Here is a 14,968-nt window from a genome sequence, read left to right as displayed (position 1 = left end):
CCTGCCCTCTCACCTCCCCCCCCCGCCGCCATGGCCTGGACACAACAGAAAGCCGCTTGCCTTCTCCAGTCACACCCCCCTGGGCAAACTGCATGCCGGAGACGTCCGTTCTCCCAGCGTAGGGTGGCTGCCGTCCTTGAGCAGAGTTTGAGGGGGGGGCACCCTTCCCGGCAGTCCCGAGGGGCTTCGGCGCCAGGAACCTGTGGCTGTTTTGGGGGGCAGGGTGGTACTTTTTGACCCTAGTACCACCCTCCCCGGTCTCCCTCCCTGCCTGCTGAATTTATTTCTTAAGGGAAAGTTGACACGACCCGCCAGCCTTGGAGCAAAACTTCCTTTGCCCAGGAGGAAGGCTCCGTCTTAAACAGGTGCCCAAAGCTGGCCAGAGCACACACACAATCGAACTCCACGCACCTTTCCCCCCCACCCCTTTCTCCCGGGATGCTCCACTTCTCTGCCACACCATCCCGGCCAACGACGCGGCTGTGGGGTTGGCGCGAGCCGGTTCTCACCTTTGCCTGGATTTACACTTTAATAAAATGGTTGTTGGGGGAAAAAACAACAACACCTGTCTGACGTTTGGTCTCCTGACTGTGATTCCTGCATCGTGGGGGGGGGGGGTTGGGGTTGGGCTCATTCACCCCCTGGGGTCCCCATCCAACTCCTTCACTGTCATGTACGGATGGGCTGCTGGGGGGGGGGTGGGCGGTTTGGGGGGCGGGCTTCACATGTGAGAGCCTGCATTTGCCCAAATAACCCACTCCCCTTTCTGCACAGCTTGTAAAAGGGGCAGACCGTGCCCAGTCTCAGGGGAGTAGCAAGGTAAATTGGTACCTGGGGCAAATTTATATATAATCACCCGCCCAGAGGTTGTAGGAAGGTCAGGTGGTACCCCAGTGCAGAAAATTTCTTGTCACCCCCCCCATTGATCCCCCCCCCCGCAAAAAATGGTTTTACATTATTTCATATTTTCTTACAAAAGAATAATAACAAATAATATTAATAATAAACTTTTATTTATATCCCGCCCTCCCCGGCCGAAGTCGGGCTCAGGGTGGCTAACATCAGATACATAACATTGGTATAAAACCAAACAATAATTAAATCACCTCCCAAAACATCTCAAAATCAAATTAAAGTCTAATTAGATGCTTTCCACAGGGTTAGGGTTGGGAACAGTAAGTGTTCCCTGAACTGAAATTTCAGCCTCCACGACATAGGAAAACAGCCAAGTGAACTGCTATTTTGGTGGAGGAGGGTCAAGATATTAACCGATATGCATGAAATTTCATATATAGCTATATAATCCTTAGTATAGTAAGATAAGACCTTTGGAGCAGGCATTTTTAAAAAAAAGGTTTTTATGAACCGCCCTAGTAGGGCAGTAATTGTTCCTTGATAATTTGTCACCCCCTCCATTATGGAGGCTCACATTCTCCTTTCCCTTCCTCCCCCACAACAAACACTCTGTGAGGTGAGTGGGGCTGAGAGACTTCAGAGAAGTGTGACTAGCCCAAGGTCACCCAGCAGCTGCATGTGGAGGAGCAGGGAAGCGAACCCGGTTCACCAGATTACAAGTCCACCGCTCTTAACCACTTCCAAGAGTGGCACATACTTCCTGATCCAGTGCACTGCTCTCCAAAAAATCTTTGGGGTGTTGGAAGAAGAGGCATCTTTGCTACAAACTTCAATAATGAGTTGACAATGTGGCAATGAAATATTTCTTAGTAAGATTATCACTCAGGCATGTGTCTCCATTCTTCCTGAGCAGGGCCATTTTAATGTTGACAGCATCAGTGTGTGCAAGATCCTAGGTTCTGGCATTTGTGCTTCTACAGAATTGCATGGCAGGGTTTTTTTTTTAAAAAAAAGAAACTGGAGGTGATGTTACTTCTGTCAAAGATGCTAAAATAGCTGTGTATTCTTGCCCTTTTGATGGTGTGATAACAGAAACTAAGAGAACTGTACTCATCAAGGATGCCGACGGATTTTTGCACAGGAGAGATGCCCCAAAGGGAAACCTCAGGATCTGAGCAGGAGGAAAACCCTTCCTGCTTTTGGCTTCCAGCAACTGGTATTCAGAAGCACATATCATCCTCTGTCGTCCCCTTCTCCTTGTGCCCTCCATCTTTCCCAGCATCAGGGTCTTTTCCAGGGAGTCTTCTCTTCTCATGAGGTGGCCAAAGTCTTGGAGCCTCAACTTCAGGATCTGTCCTTCCAGTGAGCACTCGGGGCTGATTTCTTTAAGAATGGAAAGGTTGGATCTTCTTGCAGTCCATACCTCTTGCAGTGGTACCTCGGTTTAAGAACATTTCTGTTTAAGAACGATTCAGTTTACAAACTCCGTGAAAAAGGAAGTAGTGCCCTGTTGTGTGAACTTGAACTCAGTTTATGAACGGAAGCCGAACGGTGGAAGGGCACTGGCAGCGGGAGGCCTCATTAGGGAAAGCGCGCCTCGGTTTAAGAACGGTTTCAGTTTAAGAACGGACTTCCGGAACGGATTAAGTTCGTAAACCGAGGTACCACTGCATTGGCTTCTGTCTGGCCACTGTGAGAACAGGAGGCTAGTCAAGACAGCTCAGCCGGTAGACTGAGACTCAAGGGTCACAGGTTCAAGACCCACGTTGGGCAAATGATTCCTGCATTGCAGGGGGTCGGAGTGGATGACCCTTGGGGTCCCTTCCAACTCTACAATTCTAGATGGGCACTTGGCCTGATCCAGCAGCCAGGTTTTTATGTTCTTATGGAACCTCCAGGTCCAGAGGCAGTCTATCTAGACTCCTAGGTTATTTGTGGTATTTGGCAACTGTGAGAACAAGATTCTGGACCATCAACATCCCTCTCTTCCATGAATTCCACCAATCCTCTTTTAAAGCCATCTAAGTTGTTGGCCAGGTGGCGCTGTGGGTTAAACCACAGAGCCTAGGTCTTGCTGATCAGAAGGTCGGCGGTTCGAATCCCTGCCACGGGTGAGCTCCTGTTGCTCGGTCCCTGCTCCTGCCAACCTAGCAGTTCGAAAGCATGTCAAAAGTGCAAGTAGATAAATAGGTACCGCTCCGGCGGGAAGGTAAACGGTGTTTCCGTGCGCTGCCCTGGTTCGCCAGAAGCGGCTTTGTCATGCTGGCCACATGACCCGGAAGCTGTACGCCGGCTCCCTCGGCCAGTAAAGCAAGATGAGCGCCGCAACCCCAGAATCGTCTGCAACTGGACCTGATGGTCAGGGGTCCCTTTACCTTAAGTTGGTGGCCAGCCCTGCCTCCTGTGGGAGGGAGTTCCACAGTTTTAACTATGTGCTGCTGCGTGACACGGTAGCTCATTCTAGTTCAAAGCTCTGAAATCTTTGCAATTCAACGAAAAGCAGGGGTCGAATGTTCAAACCAAAAGCCGGCTGCAATTGGGAACTCCTCCTTCGAGACACGGCAGCTTCAAAGTTCCATTTGGAAACTGCAGGAGGAGCACCCAAGTTTCCTCCTCTTGCAAAACTGCACTGTGGGGTCTTTGTTCCTGGCTGAATGAATTTGTCCAGGGGGTCAGCAACGTTTTTCAGCTGTGGGCCGGTCCACCGTCCCTCAGACCTTGTCTGGGGCCGGACTATATTTTGGAGGGGGGGAAATGAACGAATTCCTATGCCCCACAAATAACCCAGAGATGCATTTTAAATGAAAGGACACATTCTACTCATGTAAAAACGCACTGATTCGCGGGGCGGATTGACAAGGCGATTGGGCCGCATCTGGCCCACGGGCTTTAGGTTGCCTACGCCTGGGCCTACAAGATTCCTCCCATGCAGAAGTGCCACCTAGTAAATTCGTGGAGGAGAAGGCTACCAATCGCTACCAGCCACAAGGGCTATGTTCTGCATCAAGGCTTCTGAATCCCAGTTGCCGGAAACCACAGGAGAGTTGCTCTTGTGCTCGGATCCTGTTTGCAGGTTTCCCATCATGGCACGCCCGTTTGAGAACAGGATGCTGGACTAGATGATTTATACCCCACCCATCTGGCTGCGTTTCCCCGGCCACCAAATATTAAAATACAGTAGTCCAACAAACATTAAAAGCTTCCCTAGACAGGGCTGCCTTCAGATGTCTCCTAAAAGTCTGGTAGTCTTTGACATCTGACGGGAGGGCGTTCCACAGGGCGGGTGCCACCACCGAGAAGGCCCTCCGCCTGGTTCCCTGTAACTTGGCTTCTCGCAGGGAGGGAACCTCCAGAAGGCACTGGACCTCCGTGTCCGGGCAGAACGATTTGGGTGGAGACGCTCCTTCAGGTATACGGGACCGAGGCCGTTTAGGGCTTTAAAGGTCAGCACCAACACTTTGATCATGGGTTCTTTTGAATTTTAGACCCTGGATTTAAGGGTTGTAACTACACACAGACCCCCCAAAATCTGCTTTCCAGGTAGGGTTGCCAGGTGTCCACTATTTGAGTGCACAGTTCACTTTTTTCACATTATGTTCACTATTTATTTTTTCACAAAGTAGCGGACGTTTTTTTAATTGAAAAGCTTTATGATGAAATGGTATTTTAATACATGTTAAAATGTTTGTAAGAAAATATATAATTTAATTTAATTTAATTTAACCCCCCCCCCCCCCGCTATTTTTTGGAAGCAGACCTGGCAACCCTATTTCCAGGAGATCTCACCACGTGTGCTTTCACTTAGCATGCTGCAGAGGGCACTCCAACACCAAACAAGGTCCCAGAATGAACATGGCACTCAACCCCAATAGCATTCCTGCTACCCCGCCAGCCACCCCAAGTTCTGCCCCGCCCTGAATGTGAAGGGTTAAGGCACGAGGTGATGGGGGTTTGAGGGTCTCGGTGCGGAGAAAGCCAGGCAAGCTCTACGGCTCGAGGTTTTTTTCTTTTCTTTTCTTTTTTATTGCACCTCAATGTTAACTTTACAGGAGTTTGAAAAAATAGAGATCTTATATCCATCATTAAAAAGTGCATTTTTCAAAGCTGTCTTTATTTGCTGTTTTTTGCTAGCCAAGGTTAAGTGCAGGGAAGGGTCCAGAGTTCTCTCCTCTCCTTCCCGTCTGGCGGCCCCCCCCCCCCTGCTGCTTAATAAAACAACATCACACACACAAAAAATAATATTACAGCACAAGGGGGTAAAAATAATATAACAATAATAATTATAATAGTTAAAAAATTAAAAATATTCCCCCGTTCCCCAGCAAGTGTATAATAAGCAATTAAAAAATAAAAAATATAAGCCGGTTAAAATAAAAGTCCATAAGATTAAAAATAATTCTGTTTTTAAAAAAACAAAACACAACATTGAAAGCTTGGTCACGAGGAAAGTTTTTGGAAACATCCTGAACGGCGTGCTCTAGAGCTCCATAAAGCAATTAGGCAGCTTTTTTGTGTGTTTTTTGTTGTTGTTGTTGTACCCCAGTCCATAAACACACTCGGTGTGGCAGGTTAACAAGAGGCAACGCGGTGTCAGAAGCGGGCAGAGCTGTCGCACACAAGATCACGCACGCGCACAAGAGATATACACAAGAGCCGCTTGGCGTTGGCAACCGAAGCAACAGGGTGCAAGGAGACCCTGGGGTGGGTTGGGGTGGGGGGCCACTTCACAAGCGACACGGCTGCAAACCGATTGAAATGCTGGGACAGGCTGAGCCACCAACACTTTTCAAAAAGGGAGCTCACATATGAAGATCTGGGCACCTTGATGTGATACCCACCAAGGTGCAGCCAGGCAGGAAGAAAGCCAGAAGGCCAGAAATTAGGAAAGGCTGCAGCCGGAGGTGGAAGGGCGGAAGTCAGCTAAATATCCAGAGTTTTTTCTTTTTCTTTTTCTCACCAACAGTGTCACCAAAGGATAAAAAGTTGGGGGGGGGGGAGAAGAGCCAGCTTCAAAAACCACTGATACATCAAGCAAAAGGAAACCGGGAGAAGGTTACAGGCAAGCTTGAAAAGTACATAGTGTCACAATATCGAGGGTGGGGGAGGACAGCATCTATACAAGGGGGGGGGAGGAAGAGAGGTCCGTTCACAGTATATCACCAAGCACAGCTCCCCAACATCCCGGCAAAACGGTTGCTAGCCAGCCACCCATGGGAAACCGAGCAAAGGCAGAAGGGCCTAGTGGGAAGAGGATTCATTCGGGGGGGCGGGGGGAGAGAGATGTGGCCAAGTTTAAAAGGCGATGGGTAGACCCAACGTAGAGCTGGCCCCTCCCAACCAGCTGGACAAAAATAAGAGATGTGGCGTTCCAGACAGCCCACTGTGCAAATTCATAGCGAAAAAAGCTACTTTTCCTCTCTTTTTTTACAAGGCATGGGGGCTGCCATTCTTTAAAAGGCTTCCATATTTTCTGACAGACAGAACAGGGCTGCCAAACTATTGCACAAGTTAAAAATCTGGTGGATTTTGCAGCCGAGGTTCTCATTACTTAAGTTTTCAATTTTGTATCGAACTGTGTGTGTGTGTGTATAAAGTATGAAGAAAAAGTATACATAAAACTTCTTTTTCTTCGTATTTTGTTAACACCCAATACTTTTCCACTGCCCTTTGAATATATTCCCAGGACATTCACCAAAGCGCCTAAACTGGTAATCTTGTGAGCTAGACTAATTTCTGCTTGCAAAAGCCTATTAAAAAGTAGACTTGCTCCTCTGTGCGTTAAAGGGTGCAACTCAGCGCATACATATGGAGCTGAATTACTTCTGAGTAAGCATGCACCTTTGATCAGGCAGCAAGCTTAAACCACACAGAGAACAGCAGCTTTTAAGCAACTCCTGAGCCATATTCTAGACTTGTTTTGAGGTTGACAGTAATAATTTGGGAAAGGGTGGTCACTGGCCGGGTCAATCTCTCAAACACGTTTCATAGTGCAGTCTGATAACTTGGAAAAAGTGCATTGAGAGCGCCCATTTCTAACCACGCAGCCGGCAGAAGATTCACACGCAGCCAGGAAATATAGGGTCTTCTAGAACAGGGGGGGGGGGAGGGAGGGAGCCCCATTCCTCCTCATTCCCCCTACTGACAGGCCACCCCCCTTTGCTCGGCTTCTTGGGGGTCCCCTTCCAGCTCTACAATTCCACGATTCCATGAACAAAAGGCAGCAAGAATCAGAGAACCATCGTCAACAGTCCATACTCAGCCAAAAAGTCCACGTTCAGCAAAAGGCAAGGGCCCCCCGTTTCACACACACACCCCCAGAAAGCAAGTTTAGGCTCAAGAGTTCTTCCGAGGCTGGAAGGTAGATCATCTGTCACCGCAGCCCAGAAACATCCTTCCTCCTTGGCTCTCCCGTTGGAAAATCGCAAAGCCCCAAAAATACAAGGAAATGTTAAAAGCGACCGTCGACACACACACACTAAAAATGGCGTTCCACTCACTGCACCCCAGCAGTCTTAACGTCAAAAAACATGGTCACGGAGATAGTGGCTGTGGGTGCTGGTGTTGAAAGGGTTGGCGGGTGGCTTGGTCTCTTTGTAGATAGCTATTGGTGTTTGAAAGGTTCGATGCTCCCATGCTGAGGGGTGCGCATTGGCCATTTCTCTCTCTCTCTCTCTCTTGCGCCCCCTTCGCTTAATGCAGAGGTTTGCGCATGTGGGTCGTTTTGGTGTTTTTTTTCCAATGGAGGTCAGGCAGAGATCGGGAGGCGGTTGGGCTTCCGTGTTTTGTTTTTGCGCATTGTTGTTGTTGTTGTGTTGTGTTTTTTTTTAGTTTCACAACGCAAGGAGCGAGGGAGAGTTCAGAGAGTCCGAGGACTGGTCGCTGCTGCTGTTCCGCTGGTGTGTGGCTCCGCAGGTGGCTCCCTCTGGGTAGGTGAAGACAAACGAAGACGTATAGGAAGGGTTAGCCGGGTACGGGTCGGTCAGCTGTTCACCATGTGAAAAGTAAGAACTAGAAAACGCTACCTCCGCCGGCGACAAGGCCTGCACTCCTCCGCCAAGGGTCTGCTGGTAGTGGAGGGGCAGCGACGAGTAAGCCGTGGGCCCAAAGGGGTCCTCCTTGACCGCCAGGGCTAAAGAGCTCACCTCGCCCGAGGTGCCCGGCTGCCCGATCAGTTCTGGCACGTCCTCGTAAGGGATCTTGCAGCTGGGCTTGTGAGCCACCAGGACAAACTCCAGCCGTTCGCGTTCCTTCTGGAGCTCCGCGATCTCCGACTCCAGCTCGGCCTTCTCCTCCTCCAGCTGGTCGGTCTCCTGGGGAAGGAGGGGGGGCATCAGCGGAGTCAGAAAGGAAGCCATGGGGGGGGGCGCAAGGGGATTTGGCAAGCTGGGAAGGGACACCACCACCACGTTCCCTCGGGTGCTGCGTCTGGCCAAAATTCCCCAGAGGCTCAGGAACGCAAGACCTCAAAGGACCGCCTGTTTCTATATGAACCAACCCAGGCCCTCCTTCGTGTGCCTCTTCCTCGAGAGGCGAGGAGGGTGGCAACACAAGAGCAGGGCCTTCTCTGCAGTGGCTCCTTTTGTGAAATGCTCTCCCCAGGGAAGTTTACCTGGTGCCTTCATTATACACCTTTAGGCGCCCAGCAAAAACGATCATTTTTAACCAGGCTTTTGGTTGACCCAATTTACATCCTATGCCCTTTTAAAATGTGTTTTTTTTGGGGGGGGCTATTGGGTTGTTTTAATTTTTATTCGGTATTTTGTGGTTTTATATCTTGATTTTATTCTGTGAACCGCCCGCAGAGCCCCGGGTATACGGCACTATATAAATTCTAATAACTACCACCACCATCGGAAGGTTGGTGGTTCAAGCCCACCCATGGATGCCTGTGGGTGGGCTTGAACCACAGAAGTCTGCATCTGCCATCTTGCCTCGCTGCCTGCTCCAATACCCAACCAAGGAGAAGCAATGGTGGTCATGGATCCGACCAGACTAGGCCCAACTCATCTGCACTTTCCATATGCCATACAGAGACCAAACTTCCCTGGAGGGCAGCAAGCTCTCCAAGTCTTCCCCAATTCCATCAACTTCAGAGGATAAACTGCTTTAAAAGCCTCCCAGGCAGAAGCCTACGGCTAGGTTTTTTTTTTGGGGGGGGCCATCCCAGTTTTTTTGGGGGGGCACTGCAGTCAGGGAGTCTGCCACTTCTCCTGCTCTATCCAAGCAAGCGTCCCTTTGCCCTCTTTCAAAATGGCGCCTGCAGGACCAGAGGGGCCACCACCGCTGGGCGAGAACCGCTCTGGCCAACGGACTCTATGGCGCCCATTCCTCCAGCGTCTCCTCCAAGATGGCGGCCTAGAGCAGGAGATAGCCCACTCTCAGCTTGAAGCTCAGGGAGGGAGGAACTGGGATTTGCCTGGTCCCCAAAAGACGGGGATGAGCTGTCAGTTTTTGAAGATTTGTAAATAAAGCCCCAAACAGCTTAGAACAAGCCACAAGGAGAATGACCTAGTATTTCGTTTTATTTTTTAAAAAACAACACCTTTTTCAAATTTCCCGATGGAAGAAAAAACAATCCAAACTCTTTGACCTGAAAAAACCTAGATTTGGGGGCTTCATGGGGTTTTTGGAAGATTGGATCAATGCAGCTTTTGGGTTGTGTGGGGTTGGAGGGAGAGAAGGGAAGGAACAGGCGAGACGTCCCCAGACAGACTCTTTGGCATGGTCATAGGGAATGAAATGATTGGCTGTTTGTGGCCCCATAAAATGGTAATCCTTGCCATGCAGAGACAACATGGGGTAGTGGTTAGAGCCTGAGAGACACCAGGATTCAAATCCCCACTTGGCCATGAAGCTCACCGTGAGCTTTGGGTCACAGCCCCTATCTCTCAGCCTGACCTACTTTGCAGGGTTGTTGTGGAGATTAAATGCGAGGGACGTGGGATATAAATGCAATAGACAGAAATCGGCCATTGAGCCAAGCAAAAGAGGGCACTGAGGCAGCTCCACCTCTCCCAAAGCTTGTGGGTTCCCCAGTGGCATCAAAAAGCTCGTGGCCACGAAGTGCCAGCTTTACACTCACCGCTTGAAGTCGGTCTGTCAGTTCACGGCGGCGATTCCTACACTTGGCCGCCGCAAGCTTGTTCCTCTCCCTCCGGACACGGCGTTTCTCTTCCTCCTCGGGTGTCAGCTGCAAGAGCAGGAGAAAGAGGCGGTCAGTCCATGGATGAAGGCTAGAGACAATCCCCCCCTTTTCTGGACATGGCACCGTCCCAAAGGATTCTGCCACCACTTCTCTCCCGCAGGACAAACCAGCTGCATCCATCCCTAATGAACCTTGGAGAAGCTGTTCTGTCTTGGGACTTCGTGAAGAGACAGCGGATCCCATCCCCTGACTGGCTGTCAAGAATCCTGGGATCCACACAACCGATCCCTGCCGCCAACACTACCTTTGTCCAATCTGGCGGGACAAACGGACACACTGGATTTTACTCCAGTATTGAACCCAGGAGAATACGCTCAAGTAACCCTGTGAGACTCTTAATCTGAGGGTTGTGGGTTTGAGCCTCGCATTGGGCAAAAGATTCCTGCATTGCAGGCGGTTGGTGACTCTCACGGTCCCTTCCCAACTCTGCAAGTCTGAAAAGATGCAGCCATGTCTGAGCACCAGATCCGGGAGGGTCAAGTAGCCCACCTTAGCCGGATGCTGCACAGCCAGGATCCAAAGTGGTTCTAGCTACAGTGGACTGGCAAATTCGTCGCTGCAATCTGGATAAGTCACCCATCCCACACCCAATACTACCTTTCCCCCAAGCTACCAAGGGGGCGAGAGGACAGAGAAGGCAACCAGCCAACAAACAAACAATGCTTTAACTACAGAAGGAAATAATTGGGCTGGCTTAATCCCACATCCCACCCCAAATATATATATATGCAACCGTTAAGGTGATTTGGGGAATCTGTTAAGCAGGGCCGAATCAAGGGTGCAAAACGATTTGAGTTAATAACCTCGTCGCCGGCTCCCCAGAGGAAGTTCCACAGGAGAAGCAGGGCCCTACAATCTTCCCCGCTCACCGTTTCCTCCCGAGTCCTTCGGGGCCGGGCCCTGGCGGAGCGTGGCTGGGCGGCAGGCACCCCCGAGGGGCCGGCGCCGTAGGGAGCGCTCAGTCCTGGGGTGGAGTAGCTGGTCCCCGGCAGGTCGTAGGGGTCCACGGTGGGTGGAGGTGGCTGCTGTTGCTGCTGTTGAGGCATTTGCTGGCCCGGGGGCTGCTGAGACTGGGCCATGGAGGAGATCAAGGTGGGCTGAACCAACCACTGCAGGTCTTGGCTAGTCGATATGGCAGTCACTGTTGGCACAAAGGATCCGGGCATCTCCCCAAGGCCACTGCACTCCTGGAGAGGGAGAGAGAGAGGGAGACATGCATGCTCAGAGGAGGCGGCAACGACTGCAGAAATAAGGTTTCCATGTTCCTTCTTCACGAGGCAACCATGGCAGCCCCTGGCCTAAATGATCCAGGTGACAAACTGGCCCCCAAGGCGAATGTCTAACATATGAAGTTACAGGTAGGTAGCCGTGTTGGTCTGCCATAGTCAAAACAAAACAAAAAATAAAAAATTCCTTCCAGTAGCACCTTAGAGACCAACTAAGTTTGTTCTTGGTATGAGCTTTCGTGTGGTATCTGAAGAAGTGTGCATGCACAGGAAAGCTCATACCAAGAACAAACTTAGTTGGTCTCTAAGGTGCTACTGGAAGGAATTTTTTTTATTTTGTTTTAACATATGAAGTGTCCTGCTTTATCAATACAAGGTTTGTGGGAGCTAGTGTGTGCAGTTGGTTTCTTCTCAACCTCATTTGTTATTACGGTTTTTAAAAAGCAACCTTGGCTACTACTTTACTGTTTTGTAAGTCACTTCAAGTTCATTTTGGGGGGGGGGGCGGAGAAAAGTGATGAATAACAGCCTGCTGCCTTCCAGGTGTTCACAGAATTGTAGAGAATTGCCATCTAATCCAACCCCCTGCATTGCTGAAGTACAAACCCCATCAAAACAAAATAAAAAATTCTTTCCAGTAGCACCTTAGAGACCAACTAAGTTTGTTCTTGGTATGAGCTTTCGTGTGCATGCACACTTCTTCAGAAAGCTCATACCAAGAACAAACTCAGTTGGTCTCTAAGGTGCTACTGGAAGGAATTTTTTATTTTGTTTTGACTATGGCAGACCAACACGGCTACCTACCTGTAACTGAAACCCCAACAACTTCAGCCGGTGTCACCAGTGGTCAGGGGTGCTGGGAGCTCCTGTCCCAAATGACACCTGGAGCACCAACCCCATAGCCAAGCCAAAGTGTCACCTAGCTAAGACCAAAGGGAGTTGGACCAGATGACCCTTATGACCCCTTGGCAACTCTTATGAAATGAGCCACAACAGCTGGCTGTCATCTGGCCCTGCCTGCCATCTAGGTTATATGAGAGAGAAATTGCCAAATGTAGTGTAGATGCAACACAGATATTCTGTCACTGAGCAAGCTGGATTTCTGTTAGAAGAGTTGGTGGAAGCTTGTGGCAAACACTGTTCCCTCTCCAGCTTGAGAACTGAATGCTAACCTCTCATTCCTCGAACCGGTAATAAGTGACATCAAGAAATATTAACAAATATCACGAGATCAAATGAAGGGGGGGGGCATCAATGACTGCCATCACAATGGATATATATATACAGGCACACAGTATATGATTATATTGTGTTCTGCACAATAATAGTCTCTGGTTTGAAACCTTGGCTTTTTCCCCTCGTCTTTTTTTAGGACGAAACCTCAAAGCACACAATCTACCAGAAGGTGTGATATAATAAAGGGTCCCAAGTACAAAAAGATCTGAGGGGAAGAGGAAAGCTGCCCGAAATTACCCCTGCAGGTAAGTAACACAGCTCAGAAATAACTCTTAGACAAGGAGCTCTCTAAAGCAACTCAGCTCCAGGTTGCTTACTATGGGTGGGGAAAGGAGTGAATCGGAGTGGCAAAATGAGGCTCGTCCCTAAAATTTGCTGCTCCTTCCTTTAAAAGCGAAAGGAAAGGGTTTCACCAGAGTGAGTGACGCTCTGCAATTCACAGGAAAGCCAAGCTGCCTTCAAGCGGCTTTATCTTCCAAATGGGTCAGGGGTGGGGTTGGGGGGTTGGCTGCCATTCCTGGCTGGAGCGTCAGAGGCAAGCAAGCACATTTGTGCCCAATAACATTATTACCCATTTCCCACGTTCACCAGTGGGTCAAAGCAAGCTGTGGGGCTCCTCCACCCCCTTCATTACAGCCCCCTCTGAATTGCAGAGGCGTGTGTGCGTAGCCCTACAGAGCTCCCAGAGGACCGGGGACATCGGGAGAGGAAGATGCATGCTTGCTCCCCCTTCCCAATTTAACAAGGGGAGGAATGATCTCGATGCTTATTATGGGCTGGAGCAAAGCCCATTTCTCTCTTCCAGCTAAAGGGGGCATTATGGAGTGGGGAGCTGGCAAATGACCCCCGAAATATGGGACGCAAAGCATTGCACTTCTGCTCCCTCCCCAGACGGGAGAGGATTATTTTTAGCATTTCCTTTTTTCTCCGCTGACTTGCACCAAGATAGAAGCAGCAGCAGCAGCAGCAGCAGAGGCTGGAGGGGGCGTGGCCTCCCCTTCCCAGACCCAGCCAATCCGCGCGCTCCTCCCGCCCGCCCCGCCCCTTAGCAACGGGGGTGGACCAGCGTTCCAAAATAACCCGCGCGCCTCGGGGAGGAGGAGGTGGTGGAGGAGAAACGCGCCGTGCGTGCTTCACGTCAGCACGGAGGGTTCCAGCACGTCATGCGTTACGCACAACCCCGCCCCCCTTTCCCCCCTTCGTCTTCGCGCTCGCCTCCTCCACTCCGCGCATGCGCATCCGAAACCCCGGAGGGAAGCGGGGTGCGCGAAGCAGAGAGAGAGTTTAGGAATGCGGACCGCAGTGGAGACTTGCGCGCGCGCGCGCGCGCGGGGAGAGTTTTGCGGGAGAGCGTTTCAAGTACTATTCCTGGAATATTGTACTTATATTTTGCTTTTCAGTCTTGGGTTGGAGACACCCGATCCCGGGAATTAATTTCCGCCGCGTGCTTTAAAAACAAAATAAAAGAGGCGGAGGGGGATGGGGAATCTGTACCGCAATCGGGACCAATTAAGGAGGAGATCGGCCGAAGTGGGCAGGTGGGGGGGGGGGGAAAGAGGGACGGCGGGGAGGGAAGAGGAAAACGAAAAGCACATGCAATTGCGGTTGGGGGGGGGGGACAGTCCCTCGAGAGGCAGACAGGCATCATGCAAACACCGGAGACCCCGAGCTGACCAGCGCTTGGAACAGGTGCTGGGGGTGTGCAGGGAGCTGCAAGAGGAGTAGAAGGGAGCCCACTGCCCGCCTCCGATCTCCTGGATCCCGGCGCCCGGAAGAGTCCGGTGCAAAGGGCGCCTCACCCTCCACTCCCGTGGCTGGACGAAAGAACCCGGTAGGTAAGTGTGTGTGTCCCCCTCACCCCCCATCCCCCGCTACCCGCGGCTCTTACCTGCGAGGAGGCGGCAGCGGCGGCCGTGGGGCTCCCGAAAGAATCCACCGAGGAGAGGTACTGGGACTCGGCCGAAGGGGACGAGCTGCACCGGGAGGTGGAGTCGTAGTCTCCGGGGAAGCCCTGATACATCTCCCTCGGGGGCGCCGGGGAAAGGCCGCGGCCTCGCCGGGGGCGCCTGGAAGCCAAGGTGAGGGCCGAGCAGAGCCAGCCGGCCGACCCTCCCGCCGCTGCCGCTGCCGTGGTCGCCGCCGGATCCGAGGCAGGAGGCTCGGCTTTGGGCGCCTCCGAGAGTTGCTCTTCTCCGGCTTCTTGCGGAGGGGGAGACGGCTCCCTCGAGTCCCCCCCTTCGCTCTCTTTTCAAAGCAGCAGCAACAGTAGCATGGTCCCGAAGGCGAGGTCAGCGGCAGGCCGAAGTTCCACCGGTCGAACCAACTCCAACCCCAACGCGCGGCAAAGAAAAAAGCCTCCCCCCTCCTCCCTCCCCCAAACAAGCAGCCAGCAATCCGCAGCGAGCGATCGGTCGGTCGGTCTCAAAGCAGCAGTGTCGGGTCTCTC

At 51.3% G+C, this 14,968-nt stretch overlaps 1 protein-coding gene across 3 annotated transcripts; it reads right to left on the bottom strand.

Annotated features, from left to right (window-relative positions):
- Positions 1-7,672: 7,672 nt before the first annotated feature.
- On the bottom strand, positions 7,673-14,658 carry FOSB (FosB proto-oncogene, AP-1 transcription factor subunit). 3 transcript variants are annotated; one of them, XM_033158576.1, is made up of 5 exons: positions 14,411-14,658; positions 10,864-11,247; positions 9,938-10,045; positions 7,878-8,165; positions 7,673-7,777 (listed from the first exon to the last, which is right to left on the bottom strand). In XM_033158576.1, exons 1-5 carry the CDS (start codon positions 14,540-14,542, stop codon positions 7,712-7,714), a joined length of 978 nt encoding a protein of 325 aa, XP_033014467.1. In that variant the 5' UTR covers positions 14,543-14,658; the 3' UTR covers positions 7,673-7,711. The 3 variants fall into 3 exon arrangements, with proteins under 3 accessions (XP_033014467.1, XP_033014465.1, XP_033014466.1); XM_033158574.1 differs by having other exon boundaries at positions 7,673-8,165; positions 14,411-14,657; XM_033158575.1 differs by having other exon boundaries at positions 7,673-8,165; positions 10,930-11,247; positions 14,411-14,656.
- Between the last annotated feature and the right edge of the window lie 310 nt (positions 14,659-14,968).

Source organism: Lacerta agilis, chromosome 8, assembly GCF_009819535.1.
Source record: "Lacerta agilis isolate rLacAgi1 chromosome 8, rLacAgi1.pri, whole genome shotgun sequence".
In the NCBI taxonomy this organism is placed as follows: domain Eukaryota; kingdom Metazoa; phylum Chordata; class Lepidosauria; order Squamata; family Lacertidae; genus Lacerta; species Lacerta agilis.
The sequence above is the reverse complement of the archived record's forward strand: the minus strand, read 5'-3'. Positions and strand labels throughout refer to the sequence as shown.

Coding starts and splice junctions, on each gene's coding strand:
- FOSB (XM_033158574.1), bottom strand. CDS start 14,542: ATGTATCAGGGCTTCCCCGGAGACTACGACTCCACCTCCCGGTGCAGC. Junction 11,248..14,410: donor CCGCTGCCGCCTCCTCGCAG/GTAAGAGCCGCG, acceptor CTCCCTCTCCAG/GAGTGCAGTGGCCTTGGGGA. Junction 8,166..9,937: donor TGACAGACCGACTTCAAGCG/GTGAGTGTAAAG, acceptor CTCCTTCCCCAG/GAGACCGACCAGCTGGAGGA.